The following is a 16,171-nucleotide window of genomic DNA, read 5'->3' on the forward strand; positions in this document are numbered from 1 at the left end:
TAGACCAGGCTGGCCTTGAACTCAGAAATCTGCCTGCCTCTGCCTCCCAAGTGCTGGGATTAAAGGCATGCACCGCCACACCCAGCTTACATGCTCTATGTTAATGGGTGGTAACTTTTTAGTGGGGTTAAAATATAACAAGTTCACCAGGAAAGAACAATCCAGCATGAAAATGCTGCCAAGAAAGCCCAGCTGACCTTGCTGTCAGGCCCAGACCACATATGCTCTGCTGTATGAGCAGCAACCGCCCTAGGAAAGCCCACTTGCACACAGTGAACGACCCTGTTGATGTCTCTGCGGAAATGAAGATTTGGTGACCATGCGGTTCCTTCTTGCATATTCTTTAAAAAACCTTGTCAGGAACTAATGTCAGTTCCTAATTTGCAATCTGTTGGTTCAGACACATTCCTATAAAACTTAAAGGAGCCATGTCAAGAACTCCCAGCTTCGTGACCTGATTCTGAGTTTGATTTCCACATAGCCCGTGCTGCTGTAATTAATTGGGCAGGAAGTGTTCAGCCCTGGAATTAGAGCTTAAGGTCGGCTCATATGGCCGGTCACCCTGCATGGCAAGCAAGCAGCCAGCATTAATGACAGAGGAGAAAGCGAGCATACAGCCCTCGTCCCTGCCACCTGGAAGCTTGTGGTGCATACTAAACTTTCATTTATATTGATCTGTGTTACCTCGGGGGGGGGGGGTGTCTAAGAGACTGTGAAAACAAACCAAGCCCAAACTGACCCCATCTTACAAACAATTCTGTCTTTTCTGTGTGGTCATAAAGTCAAATTTTGATTTACACACTGAGGGCCGTGGCTAGTCATGACACTAAATGGAGCACAAGGTACCCTGACCATACCCCTTATCCCAGAATGGGATTTTTAGCTGGTCCTCTCCCTAGCGAGCTCCTCGAGAGTCAGAATTCTCAGCAGTTGGTGATAAAAGGCCAGGATTCAATACTTCTAAGAAGTCTTGGGATCAAGTGATTTCGGAGATGGTTAATTCTATACCTCAAAAACTTCGTGTCAGCTGTGCTGGAATCCATAATCCTTCCACTGTGGCAAAAGGGTAACAGTAACTGCCAGCCCCGTACTTGAACCCAGTCATGCACAGGAAAGGGGCTATTCTTCCACTCCCAAGCTGCATTCTCGGGGACCAAGTCCACACTTCCTGCTTGGATGTCAGGGGTCAGCTAAGGCCATGTTGTACTGTGACTCATACTTGGGAGAAGGTGAGCCTAGCTGTCTAAGACCAATTGATTCAACTCTGAACTAGAAGTTGTCTATCAACCCAGGGTAGGTGGGAGGTGAAGACATACATGACACCCACCAGAACTCAGAAACACCTGTGGGGAAGCACCTGTTGCACGCACCCGGTACCAGCCCACGGTTCAGGTGTCAGTCACGATCAAGGGAATTAAGCAATAGGAGCTACAGGTCTAGATCAACATGCTCTCTGCCTTTCTAAGATGGCTAAATGGTAAACTAACAAAGAAAACAGAAGGCCCAGCCAGGGTTCTCAGCCTATTTGTAGGCTGGGCAAGGTGAAGTCAGAGCCAGTCATTGCCCAGTTTTCTTCTGTGCATCCTGCCCAAGGTCCTCTGTGGTCAAACAGGCCCCTTCACTAAAGCATCCACACGAAGTCTCCGTGTAGGGTGACCATCCAGGGACCCCTTTGCTTCTGCTCCCTAGCCAGGGTGTGAGCTTCCTGGTCCCTGCAGTCCACCTCCTGCTTAGATCTCCTCATGAACTGGCCAGACACCAGTAAAGACAGGACAGCCACCAAAATGTCTCAGATACTTGAGAAGGGAAAGTAACATTGTAACCCACTGATGGTTATAAACTAAATAGCAAACAAGGCGAATCAAAGTAGCCAGTGTGTGGACACTTTTAATCCTGATGGTCTCTGGAAGGCTGGATTAACACTCTCTCTCTCTCTCTCTCTCTCTCTCTCTCTCTCTCTCTCTCTCTCTCTGTGTGTGTGTGTGTGTGTGTGTGTGTGTTTTCATAGACTTTATTTTTAAGAGCTGGACTTTGTAGCAAAATTGAGTAAGAAGTATATATTTCCCATATATTTTATGACCTACCCACACATCACACACTGTTCAATTACTGGCAATGTTAGAAAATATGGATAATTTTAATATAATACATGTTTTGGGTTTTTTTTTAGTAAATAGAATGACTTCCATTCCATTCAAAATACCCCTGAAGCCATTTAATTTCTACCAAGTCAAGATGTAATGTTACTGCTACTTAAACAGTTATTAAGTAGTAACAGAAATTCTTCTTCCCAAACAATAATTATTTGATAGCTGTGAATTCAACTGATATTTACAACTGTTTTTTTTCATAGAATTGTTTAAATGACAGGTTTTATACTTGAATGACTTGCCTTTTGTAAAATAGATTTTGCTATTCCATTATGTGTATAAGTGGCGATATAAAAAGCATATTTGTTTAATACATTTGTATTTGTGTGATATGTGGTATGTGGTGTTTATATGTTCATGGGAGGGTACATAAGTGCCACCACATGTGTGGAGGTCAAAGGGCAGCCTCTACGGGTCAGGTTTCACCTTTCTGCCTCATTTGAGACATGGTGTCTTTGATATATAAGCTAGGCTACCTGACCTTCAAGTGTCTGTCAATTCTACTGTCCCTCATAGGACACAGTGGGTATACAAACATTTGAGCGACTATGTCCTGATTTGATGTGGGGTCTGGAGATCTGAGCTCAGGTCATCTGTCTTGAGTGGCAACACTGAGGCCATCTTCCCAGCCATGTCCATCCTTTTGTCATACCCTGGCTCCACTCACACACATCAGAAATGCCTTTCCAAGCAACCTAGGCATACGGTCAGCCTCACCCCATGCGGGAAGCCCTCTCTTGAAGAATCAGTCCGAACCCTCGGAAGATAATAATGATGTGAATGACACATGCTCATTCATTCCTGACACAAGTGTCTCTGGCCTGAAGACCAGTGGTGTAGAGCTGTGTGTGCAAGCAGGAACTGGATCCCGCCCAATGGTGAAGGTGTCACTGTGAATCTCACTGTCCCCAGAGGCCTGGCACAATAAACACCCGGAGGTCCAGGCAGTCTTGGAGGACCCCTAAGTTGCTTATCTTGGTGATAACAGTTGCTGAATTCCTTGTGGCTTTGCAACATAGCTGAATAGTGTATTTACTGAATATGAGAGAGAGACAGAGACAGAGACAGAGATGGAGAGGAGAAGGAGAGAGAGCATCGTGTGCATACGTGCGTGTGTGCATGTGAGCACACATGGACGACAGAGTCTGGAGTCTGTCTGGAGTCATCTTTAATTGCTTTCCACTTATTTTATTTTTAGATAGTCTCTCACTGAACCCAAAGTTCACAGAGTAGGCTAGAATGGCTGGCCAGCAAGCCTGGGGCTTCCCCTGTCTCCTCTATTGGGATTCACAGGTCTACATGGCTATAACCATATTTTTATATGGTTTCTGGGGGCTAGAACTCAGGTACTCGTAGTTGTACAGCAAACCTGCTCCTGACTGGACTATCTTCCTGGTTCTTTCGTGATTTTCGAGATACAGACAGCCAGATTCCAGTCTTGCCTCCATCTCCCCTCCAAAAATGCTATCTATCCACCCAGGGCATGAAGACATGCCACACCCTCGCCTGGGGAAGCACAGCATATATCACAGCACATATGGGCTCACCAAGCAGTCACTGGGAGATGGATATACAGTCATCAAAGTCCCTGCATGTACCACATTGCATTGCCTAGGCCCATGACCTCTGGGCCAGCCACGCAATCTAGCTGCTAAAAGCAAGATGACTGCAGATTCCTACAGGGAATCCCTCCTTTATCAAAGCCTTCCTTCCACTGTCCAGCCAGTTTGGGGGTCCCAAACAGTTTCTATAAATACCACATAGGGTATTTGGGCAGAATAGCCTGCCTCATCTCTGGCTTCCAGGCTTGCCCCATTCTCTACCTCACCCCTTTCTCTTTCCTCTTCTGCTCACTACCTGTTGGGAATGGAAGAGCCACCGTAGCTCATGTGCCGCCCACCCGAATGGACGCTGCGGAGCAACCGCGTGCTGTGGACCAGTGGAGGTCTGCCAATCCAGTTAAACCACAGTGGGCTTTTCCAGGGCGGTTTTTAAAGTGGCCATGCTTCATCCTTACCTCCTCATCTCTCCCTGAGCCTCGCTGGCCATGCAAAAGCAGCAGCTGTGGACAACACCCCGGGCAAAAGCCTGACTGAGGCTGAAGATGCCCGGATACAGCAGAACGTATCATGTTAAGGGAAGCATAGCATTGATCCTCTGTATTCTCCGGAGTCTCACCGCTTTTCTTAGAAATGTACAGTTACATTGTCATGTGACTTTAGAAAGTCGCTACCACCCTAAGGCTGACAGCTTCTGGTTTCTTTCTGCTTCGTAAATAAAATTTCCTGCCACATGCCACACACTGGTGACAAAGTAGAAAGGCTGGGTAGTTGTAGCAATGAACAGTGAGGTTCCTGGGACGAGAATGTCTGCTGGGCCTGTGCAGGGAAGATTTGATGACTCTCTGTCTAACTTCAAAGTGGCATGGAGGACACTGATTTGTGTGTCATCGACTGTGTGGCTTTGCATGCGTTCTTCCATCCCTTCTTTCTTCAGAATGCCATTAATACATTATCTATGTGTGTGGCACATAGTTGTGTGCAGAAGGGAATGTGGTGTAGTAAAAGGACTCTTATCAGTCTACTATCCTAGTCTATACACATTAGAAAATGAACAATATGCTTTGCTTACCTTTACACACACACACACACACACACACACATATATATGTGTGCATGTGCATGAAAGCCATCACACCACACATATATACAAACACCACATGACATACACCACTTATACATACACACACATGTAAGCATCACACCACATAGATATGCACACAACACATACCATATACCACAAATATATATATATACATAAACCATGCATAATACACACACCATATATATGCCATATATAGATAGACATACACACACATGATACACACACAAATGGCACATGATACACACCACACGTACCATATCCCACAAATAGATATGCACACACATCACACACTTCACATACATATACCATATACAGACACACACACATGACAACACACACATACCCACCTTTTATAAAGTTCAAGATAAAAATCCCAGTGACCCCAATGGCCTAACCTGGACCCTTACCTCTTATACTTGTACTTCTGTTATTCTCCACTTACTTGTTTTGTTCTACCCACGTAACTCATGGGCCACACACTTGATCTTATAGTAGCAGGCCCTCCCTGTTTGAAAGTATACTTGACTTACCACAGGCACTCAATAAACAGGTTCATTTTGAAGCCATACGGTGCAGTCTCTATGTGATAAAAATTTGCAGCGAGATAAGACCATTGCATGAGGATTGCCCTAGTGTATACTGTGAAACCGATGGAACACTGTGGGGTAGACAGCATAAGATCAGGGCGGTGGCCTCAAAGTCTGAGGCACAGGGATCTCTTTCCAGGAGATCAGCTCAGGATCACAGATCACCCCAGTTCTCACACTGGACCGCGTCCAGCAGTTAGGGCTGAGAGACACAGTCACTGGACTCTATTTGACACTAGGCTAAAAGCAAAGCAGACCTAAACTTGAAGGAAATGTCAACCCATCGGGTCGGGCTGGAGACAGCAGAGAAAATAGTCTGGTGATGATCTTGCATCTACAATAGACACTGAAACAGGCAGATAACCAACCACACTGGATGTGCGCTTTGTCGAGCCAGGCTCAGCAGTATACCAAGCCTGCATGAGGCTACGGGACGCTGAGGAAAGAGGCCATCTCTGGAGACTGTGCTCTGAGGAAGTCATGGGAATGGACCTGAAGTGACAGAATGGGAGAGCTGGAGAGCTAGGGAACCATACACATAGTCAGGGACAGAGGCGGGAAGGGTGTCGGCCTCAGCTCTACACAACTGACAGTGTAGACCCTAGATTGGGGGCCAGGCTGTTTACTGACTGTGTTGATGGTCAAGCAGTCCTATGCATGTGAAGACATAGAACTGCGTGTGTGTGTAATTATCATACAAATATACACATGACTTGGAGTCTCTGAATGGGGTACACGGTTTACTTCAGAGCCAATCTCCTGGTTGTGATTTTAAAAGCCAGAGTCATTGCAAGACGTTGCCTCTGGGGTAGGGATGAATAATGAGCATGTGTAAAGAATCCTATAAATTTGTGTTTGCAATTACCTACAGTCTACCAAGTATCTCAGAATAAGCCATCCTGAAGAGACAAGTCACCAGTGCATCCTTCCCTCTGGGGAGGGACAACCCTGGAGCACTCTTGGGATAATCTCTTGTGCTCTGGGAATGATGTGTCACCTGCCTCAATGTTTTGTAAATATCTCTGGCAGGATGCTAGTTTCCCAAATGTGTCTGCTCTGGGCTCCTGCCTGGAACTCTCCAGCAAAGCAAGGTGAATGAAGGATGTGCCACCACCTGTGGAGGGTGCAGCCTTTGAGGATTTGTTTGCCTCGCAGGTTAGTCTCTCAACTAGTGTAGGATCTGAGGCTCAACAGAGATAATGTCATGGGAAGATATCCAGTTTGAGCCGAATGCTGCAGAGTCTCCCCCGTCCAGCCAGAAACACTCCTGAGACACTAGAGCCGGAGACCGTGTGTCTCTTGGACTGACAAAGCTCCTCTAATTTTGACTTCTTCCAGCAAAGACGTTCGCATCAACTCCTCAATTTTCAAAGGCAAAGGAGGTGTTTTAAGTGGAAGCGCCCAACAGAAAAAAGTTTAGCCTTTAAACACTAGAGTCGGCATTTACGTTGGAAGCCCTAGCTGTTAGGTTGGCCGTGCCTCAAGGTCACACATTCATCACATGGCCCCAAGTGGACAACAGGAAGAGAAAGAAAAGCCAGGCTTCCAGCCCCTGGCAATGGGACTGCTCATGTCACTGAGAAAATCAAACTGTAATCAGAGTCCTACTCGATGCCATGCACCTCAACGTGCTCCCTTATCCTCAAGCCCCTTTCTAGGTCACAGTGTGTTAGCTACAACTCTTCAGGAGAGAATTCCTATTCCTATGAGGACTTGTACCCAGCAGGAGACAAGGTTTCACTCCTGTTAGATTGCTGCTTCTCAAGGAGGATGGAAAGGTTAGGACAGAAGCAAACATACTAAAAGTCTATTATAGCCCCTTAGGAAGCCCACCATTACACCTGACCACCAGAAGTCCACCCTTGGATGACTGTGCAGGCGCCAGCAAGTACAGTCATTACAGGACTGGTAGAAACAGCCCCAAAGCCAACTATGGTGGATCAAAGTGTTTACAACTATATTTTAAAACAACAACAACAACAACAACACAGTATTAAAACTTCAGTAGATAACCCTAAACCCATGGACATACTAGCAAAATGCATCAGATGCATGTATGAAATTCTCAAACAAACAAACAAACAAACAAAAGCCTATTCAACTCACATGAAAAGCTAACTGCAATAGAGTAAGATTTAAAGGGCAGCTTACAAATGGTAGCCATGCTACAATATTATAGGTGGTATCTACACTGAAATAATACAATATTACAAACAATAACTGTGCTGCAGTATTACAAATGGTTACCAGGCTACGATACTACAGTATTACTCTCTCAAAACTGAATGTACAGATGGGTGTGGCAGAAGGCGGCTTACAAGCTCACAGGGCTGTATGTGCTGCTCTGTGGGAGGACTCCATTTCTGTTGGCATTTTCTCACTTTCCCTTCTGCAAATACTAACTTAAAAAGGACGACATATTTTAAGTTATATTTTATTATTCATAATTGCAGGTAGTTATATATTTGTATATAATTATAGACTATGTGTTTCTAGTATAATCTTCATAATAAACACATACCTACTATTCATGTGCTGTGCCTTTAGGTAATAGAAAGATATGTATGTCATATACATTTGTATTAGTCAGGGTTCTCTAAAGAAGAGCACCAATGTGTGTGTGTGTGTGTGTGTATGTGTATGTGTGTGTGTGTGTGTGTGTGTGTGTGTATTTGGATTTACTGGACCAGTTTACACAATTGGAGGCTTAACACTTCCACAATAGCTGTCTACACAGTGGATTCAGAAACCCCAGTAGCTGTTCAGTTCAAGCTAGAAGCCTCAGAGTAAGCCAGAGTCTGATGGTACCGTTCCAATCCAAAGCTACAGCCTGAAAGCTCTGGAGAGAGGCAAGTGAGGGTTTGCATCAAAAGCTAGAATCTGATGTCCCCAGATAAAACCAGCTGCAATGACCCACCAGCTAAGGAAAAATGGGGCATGCATACACTGGTGAAGTTTCTTCTCTCCCCCTTTATTCCATTCCGGCCATCGACCTATCGCACAGGTTGCCCAAACTCAGGCTGGTCTCTGCTCCTCCGCTGCTGGCGTCTAACTGCCTCTGGAAAGTTCCTCACAGACACACCCTGAGGTATGCTTTCCCAGTCTCCTGTGCATCTGTCTCAGCCTGTCAAAAAAGCCATCACAAGCCGGGCGGTGGTGGTGGACGCCTTTAATCCCAGCACTCGGGAGGCAGAGGCAGGCGTATTTCTGAGTTCGAGGCCAGCCTGGTCTACAAAGTGAGTTCCAGGACAGCCAGGGCTGTACAGAGAAACCCTGTCTCAGAAAAACCAAAAACAAAAAAAAAAAAAAAAAACAAAAACAAGAACAAAGCCATCACAACCTCTAACATGAGTGTGATAAAGAAGTCCGGGCTTCGCTGCACTCAGAGATAGACAGTGGGGAGGGGTCAGGTCACCCGTGCATGTGTTCACAGTTACCTACCCAGGTCTCTGCTCAATGAGCAGATCTCAGGGCTACTACTCATGAGAATCAGCTTCAGGGACACTGAGCAGATTCAATAGGAGATCAGATGAACGCAGGATTCAGTGTCCCCCAAGGAAAGCAAAGAAGAAAGCCGGCTATCTGTGTCTGCCATAGACCCTGGTAGCAGCTGAGCTATAGAATTGGCATAACCCCTTAGCTAATAGTGGCACAGAAAACTGCCCAAGCTTTCACCCTGCACAGAGAGCTGGCTTGTTCTCCTTCTAGAATCAGTGAATGAGGGTGTTCTTAGAATGACAGGAACAGATGGCGGGAGTCTCTTGACAAGAGTCTACTCTACAGGGAAATGGAACAATCCAGTCGTCAGATGTAATATCCAGAGGGCCCAGGATCCCAGGCAATGGTTGCCGAGGTCTAGGCCATCTCTAACCCGCTGGAGTTCACTTCAAACTCAATGGGCTCAGGACCTTCTGCTAAGTGTTGGGCACTCAAGAAGAAATGCAACGTTCCTAAGACAAATAGTTCTTTCAAGTGTCCAAAGTGAATCCAGGAGGAGAGATGAGCCTGAGCTACAGTCTTGCCGTGAGTCTTGCTGGGAAGGGAATGCAGAATAAAGTAGCAGAGCAGGATGCTTCCCATCCAAGCCATCTGGTCCTGCTCCCATCTGAGCTCTCCTGCTTGATGAACAGCATCCTCGGGCAAGGGAATCAGCTTCCCTGGCCTCTGGTTTCTCACCTATGAGGGATGCAATCCTTTGCTCACATGGGCTCCTGTCTCCATGACATTCCAGCCTGGATGGGCATCTCCCTCAAAGCTTGGGTCAAAATCAAGCCTTCTGTCAGGAGGAGAAGGAAAGTGACAGACACGCAGGAGATAAGGGGCCCGTTCGCTGACTCTTAGTAACAATCGCTTGGACTTGCCGACCACAGGCAAGGACCTCTCAAGACTGGGAAGACAAAAGCAAACTGAGGGATGATGCTGAGGCACTCAACAGCCACTCAGGAGAATTCAAGTTCAGTACACAGGCTAACTGGTCACAGCCCTTCACTAAGCCTTTTAGACTAATGATAGCTCTAACAATCATTCCTGTTAGAACAGTGACCAGCACAGAAACAAACACTGTTGCAGCTGATGCTGATGCTGATGCTGATGCTGATGCTGATGCTGATGCTGATGCTGATGCTGATGCTGATGCTGATGCGGATGCTGATGCTGATGCTGATGCTGGGAATCCCCACACATCATCCTTGTCTGTGGATTAATGTGGGTAATGGGAAATGCTAGGTATTAGGTCCAAGTAAGAGTGGCAAATGGTTGGGGTAGGGGAGACGCACAACTTTTATGCCAGCACTCGGGAGACAGAGACAGACAGATCTCTGAGTTCAGAGCCAGTCTATTTTACAGAGCAAGTACTAGGGACAGCCAGGGCTACACAGAGAATCTCTGTCTCAAAATAAAGGGGGGGGGAGGGATGAATGATTTCTTCCCCTGGCATCCAGTATTTCTCAAGGGAGCAGAGTTCTCAGAGACATGAAGATGGCCGACTCTCTTGCCTGGTTGTTCTGAATGAGCCCCACACTTTCCTATGGAATCCAACGTTCCTGTGAAGGCCCATTAGAACCATTCCGGGATATAAGCTCAGCCAGTCTGTTTTATTGACAGAGCGGTTACTCCAATTCCACAGTCCTCCCATGAACATGGGCATGTGCCTTGAATTTGGCAGGGGAAAGAAATCATAAAGTTAAATACCTCATCTTAGCAGGATCCCGTCCTACCAGATGTGGGTACACATGTACACTTCACAACTTGGCAGCCACCCGGGACCACGCTCCTCCAAGAAGCTGATCTAGCAAGGCAGCAGGAGAATGCTACCAAGCACCAAGCCAACGTGGTACTGTGGCATGCAGGGGCAGAAGAACTGGGCTACAGAATCAGCCAAGGGATCTACTACAGATCCAAGGATAGATATATGGGCTATACTCCCAATGGGGTATTATTTGGTCATTAAGAAGGACATTAAGGAGCAGGCACATAAATTTGTTGAGCGTTATTTTGGCTCTGAGAATATGGATGGAAGCAACCCTGCCTTGAAAGTCCATCAGAGACTTTGTGCCGCATCTGAACAACTCAGCCTCCAGGTGGATGGTGGAGCTGAGTGGCTTGTAGAAATCTGTAGCGTAGTCTCAGAGTTGGATGCTCCTTCATTTGAAATCCAACATGGTTTGCTGTATTTGACATCTAAGAGTGTAAAGGATGCTGTCAGCGGAGAGATCTGATTAAAGCCTTTCCTTCATGTATTTTTTTTTTCTTCTCCACTTTCTGGAGAAGCGTCTGTTGGAAGAGTAGAACCAGTGGGCCACGCGCCTCGTTTGGTGCTGGTTCACAAGATGAACAACCGTCTCAGTCACATGGAGCAATTTCCAGTCAAGGCGCATGATTTCCCTCGTGGAAACGGAGCTGGAGGCGGAGGATCGCAAGCCTTAAAAATTTTCAACACACATCAGTTAAAATGTCAGTGTCAAAGACACCCAGACTGTGCAAACAGGAAGCGGTGGAAAGGCGGGCCTGTCAAGATTGATCCCCCTGCTCTGGCGCAAGCTATTGAGAGATACCTTGTGGTTAGACAATATGGAAGAATAAGAGAAGATGATGAAGACGGTGATGATGATGGGTCAGATGAAGAAACAGAGGAGTCTCTGGCTGCTCAATTCTTAAATTCAGGAAATGTAAGGCACAGGCTGAAATCTTATATTGGAGAACATTTACTACCACGTAACATGAGCGTGTATCAGGCAGTGGGGTGGTTCAGCAATCAGGCTGCAAGTGGAAGAGAATCTGCCGCTGAGGAGAGCAGTCCTCTGGGAAGAGCTGGGATTTGGACAAAGACTCATACAACATGCTACAAACCTGGGAGGGAGGAGGAAGAAAGGAATAAAGATTGTGTTGGTGGCAAACGGGGGAAGAGCCCTAACTGCTCCAACTGAAACTTCCCCTGGAAATGCAAAGATGCATGAGTCATGGTGTAGGAGAATGCCCGTCAGTGGCAAATCCTTTAGAAGTTTACCTCATTCCCACACCACCTGAAAGTATCACCTTGGAAGACCCATCCTGAGATGTAATACTTCTCTTAAGAGTTTTACGTGCCCTCAGTCAATATTGGTATTACTTGCATGAGAATGCAATGTGCAAGGCGATTATTCCAACAAGTGAATTTACTAATGATAAATTAACAGCAAAAGCAAACAGGCAGCTTCGAGATCCTCTAGAAGTCATGACAGGAAACAGCCCAGCATGGCTCACTGAGCTAGGGAAAACCCGTCCGTTTTTCTTTCCTTTTGATACCTGAACAAATGCTTTTTTTTTTTTTAATGTAACTGCCTTTGATCAGGACAGGGCAATGCAAAGATTACTTGATACCAACCCAGAAATCAACCAGTCTGATTCGCAAGACAGCAGAGTTGTACCTAGACTGGATAGGAGAAGAAAAAAAAAAAAATACTGTGAACAGAGTCGCTACTGAAACAAGCCAAGTCTGTGATGCAGGACCTTGGTAGCTCTTGGGCCATGTTAGAAATCCAATATGAAAATGACGTTGGTACAGGTCTGGGGCCAACACAGGAGTTTTATGCACTTGTATCTCACAACCTAGAGAGAGCTTGACTTGGGCCTCTGGAGGGGTGAAAAAGTAACTCTTAGCAATCCAAAAGGAAGCCAAGAAGGGACCGAGCATATTCAAAACCTCCGGGGCCTGTTTGTGCAAAGGGAACTTTGGTAGGACAGCTAAGCCAGTTCTTATCCCAAAGGTTTAGGTGAAGTTTCGGTGGTCGAACCTGCTTCCACCTGTGACCAGTGAGCACGGTGTTCTCATAGCTTCTCTGTCGCCAGTCCACACCCGCCACCAGTTCACCATGGAGGATATCACTGTGCTAGTCAACGGTGACGATGGCTCTGGCTTGTGCCAAGCTGCCTTTGCTAGCGACAATGCTCCCCAGGCCGTCTTCCCCTCCATCATGGGCCACCCTAGGTACCAGGGTGTGATGGTGGGTATGGGTCAGAAGGACTCTTATGTTGGCGACGAGGCCCAGAGTAAGAGAGGCATCCTGACCCTGAAGGACCCCATTGAACACAGCATTGTCACCAACTGGGACAATATGAAGAAGATCTGGCACCACACCTTTTACAATGAGCTTCGTGTGGCCCCTGAGGAGCACCCTGTGCTGCTCACCGAAGGCCCCCTGAACCCTAAGGCCAACCGTGAAAAGATGACCCAGGTCATGTTTGAGGCCTTCAACATCCCAGCCATGTACGCCATCCAGGCTCTGTTGTCCCTGTATGCCTCTGGTTGTACCACTGGCATTTTGATGGACTTCGGAGATGGGGTTACCCACACTATGCCCGTCTACAAGGTCTATACCATGCTGTGTCTGGAGCTAACTGGCTGGGACCTGACAGACTACCTCATGAAGATCCTGACCCAGCGTGGCTACAGCTTCACCACCATAGCTGAGAGGAAAATCCTGCGTGACATCAAAGAGAAGCTGTGCTATGTCATCCTAGACTTCAAGCAGGAGAAGGCCACTGCCGCATCCTCTTCCTCCCTGGAGAAGAGCTATGAGCTGCCTGATAGACAGGTCATCACTATTGGCAATGAGTGGTTCCAATGCCCCAGGGCTCTTTTCCAGCCTTTCTTCTTGGGTATGGAATCCTGTGGCATCCAGGAAACTACTTTCAATTCCATCATGAAGTGTGACGTTGACATCCGTACAGACCTCTGTGCCAACACAGTGCTGTCTGGTGCCACCACCATGTCCCCAGGCATTGCTGACAGGATGCAGAAGGAGCCCTGGCTCCTAGCACCATGAAGTTCAAGATCATTGCTCCTCCTGAGCTCAAGTACTCTGTGTATCTCGGTGGCTCCATCCTGGCCTCACTGTCCACCTTCCCGCAGATGTGGATCGGGAGCCCGGCCCTCCATCATGCACCACAAATGCTGCTAGGGGGACTGTTATTGAGCTGCGTTTTATGCCCTTTCTTTGACATAACCTAACTTGGGCAGAAAAAAAAATATGAGACAACATTGGCATGGCTTTGTTCGTTTGCTTTGTTGTTGTTGTTTTATTTTTTAAAGAGATTTTTGTTTTGTTTTGGCGCTTTTAACTCAGGATTTAAAAACTGGAATGGTGAAGTGGTCGGTTAGAGCAAACATCCCCCAAGGTCCTACAGCGTGGCTGAGGACTTCGGTTGTGCATTGGTTTTTTTTGTTTGGTTGGTTGGTTTGGTTTGGTTTTGGGTTTGGTTTTGGTTTGTTTAATAGTCATTCCAAGTACTCATGAAATACATGGTTACAGGAAGTCCCTCACCCTCCCCAAAGGCACCCCCACTCCTGAGAGGAGGATGGCCAAGTCCACACCCTGAGTCCACACTGGGCAAGGTGACAGCATGGCTTCTATGTAAATTATGTGCTGCAAAAGTTTTTTTTTAAATCTTCCACCTTAATACTTCCTCATTTTTGTTTTTAATTTCTGAATGGTCAGCCATCATGGCCCCCTTTTTGTCCTTCCCAGCTTGATGTATAAAAAGGCTTTGGTTTTCCTGGGAGCGGGTTGAGGTGTTGAGGCAGCCAGGGCTGGCCTGTACACTGACTTGAGACCATTTTAATAAATGTGCATACCTTACAAAAAAACAAACAAAAAGATGAAATTTCACTTCTTAGGAAAATTAATGGCTAAGGCTATCATGGATTTCAGATTGGTAGACCTTCCACAAGGCCTCCCCTTTTATAAGTAAATGCTGCGGCAGGAAACTTCATTGACATCTCATGACCTCTTTGACATTGATCCTGGTGTAGCCATATCAGTATATCACCTCTAGGACATGGTCAGACAGAAGAAAAGACTGGAGCAGGATAAATCCCAAACCAGAGAGAGTCTACAGCATGCATGCATCGGAAACTCTTACGGTGAATGGTTGCTCAGTGGGAGATCTGGGATTGGATTTGACACTGCCTGGATTTCCCAACATTGAATTGAAGAAAGGAGGGAAGGCTATCCCGGTTACTATCCACAATTTGGAAGAATACCTGAGATTGGCGGTATTCTGGGCACTAAATGAAGGTGTTTGTCGGCAGTTTGACTCATTCGGAGATGGATTTGAATCAGTCTTCCCGCTCAGCCATCTTCAGTACTTCTATCCAGATGAGTTGGACCAGCCTCCGTGTGGCAATAAAGCAGGCACTTGGGATGCAGGGACATTGATGGGATGCCACAGGCCTGAATGATCATGGCTGTACTCATGATAGTCGGGCTGTGGAGTTCTTGTTTGAGATTCTCAGTAGTTTTTGATAATAAGCAGCAGAGGTTGTTTTTCCAGCTTGTGACTGGTAGCCCATCATTGCTGGTTGGAGGATTTCGGAGTTTAAATCCACCTCGGACGATTGTGCAGAAGCTATCTGAATCAACAGAAAGCCCGGATGACTTCTTCCTGTCCGCAAATGACTTGAACTATCTTAAGTTGCCGGACAACTTGAGCATTGAGATGATGTGTGACAAACTGTCAGTGGCAGCTAAAGAAGGCCAACAGTCGGTCCATCTTTCCTGATCACAACAAGAAATCAGTGTCTGTCTGTTACAGCAAAAGAAAAAAAACTCGTGATTTCCTTTCTGTGTCACCTGAGTCAAGGAAACACGTTCCTCCCTCTTGTTGCAGGAACACGGCTTGCAGATTACAATTCATAATGGCCCTGCGGACTTAAGTGATCAGGCCCTAAAGTATTGTGCTTGATAAGGTTTCTTTAGCAAGTTCTTGTTTAAATTATCATTTGATGAGTGAAGTTTTTAACTTGCTTTGCTGTGTGAAATTTCAAAGGGATGCTTTTTTCCAGGCTGGAACAATAAATGTCGTGGTGCAGTTGTTTTGTTCTGGTTTTTTTTTTTTTTTAAGACAAAATTATATTCTTTATAGGAAAATATATGGAGCTGAAATAAAATAAGGCAGACTCAACGAGACGGAGATTATGTGCTTTCTCTTGTGTGCAGAATATATGTTTTTCTCAAGAGACATGAAAGGAGAACGGATACTATTTAAGAAGGAGGAGGGGACCAGAGAATGTGAGAGGGATATGAGAGGAGGTAATCAGGGAAGTGAATGTGTTCAAAATTCACTTTATATGTATATGATGCTCTTCGCCATGACACCCACTCATCTGTACAATTAATACACACTAATAAAACTAGTTAAGAAATAAAAACTAGAGCCGGGCAGTGGTGGTACACACCTTTAATCCCGGCACTTGGGAGGCAGAAGCAGGCGGATTTCTGAGTTCCAGGACAG

General features: G+C 46.2%; 1 protein-coding gene and 1 pseudogene across 1 annotated transcript; both read left to right on the plus strand.

Annotated features, from left to right (window-relative positions):
- The first annotated feature begins 10,827 nt into the window (after positions 1 to 10,827).
- On the plus strand, positions 10,828 to 15,439 carry LOC110338467 (annotated as a pseudogene).
- Positions 12,853 to 13,704, plus strand: LOC110338240 (actin, cytoplasmic 2-like). Its single transcript, XM_021221525.1, has one exon. It carries the CDS (start codon positions 12,853 to 12,855, stop codon positions 13,702 to 13,704), a length of 852 nt encoding a protein of 283 aa, XP_021077184.1.
- Positions 15,440 to 16,171: the final 732 nt, after the last annotated feature.

Source organism: Mus pahari, chromosome 21 (genome assembly GCF_900095145.1).
Source record: "Mus pahari chromosome 21, PAHARI_EIJ_v1.1, whole genome shotgun sequence".
Taxonomy (NCBI): Eukaryota; Metazoa; Chordata; class Mammalia; order Rodentia; family Muridae; genus Mus; species Mus pahari.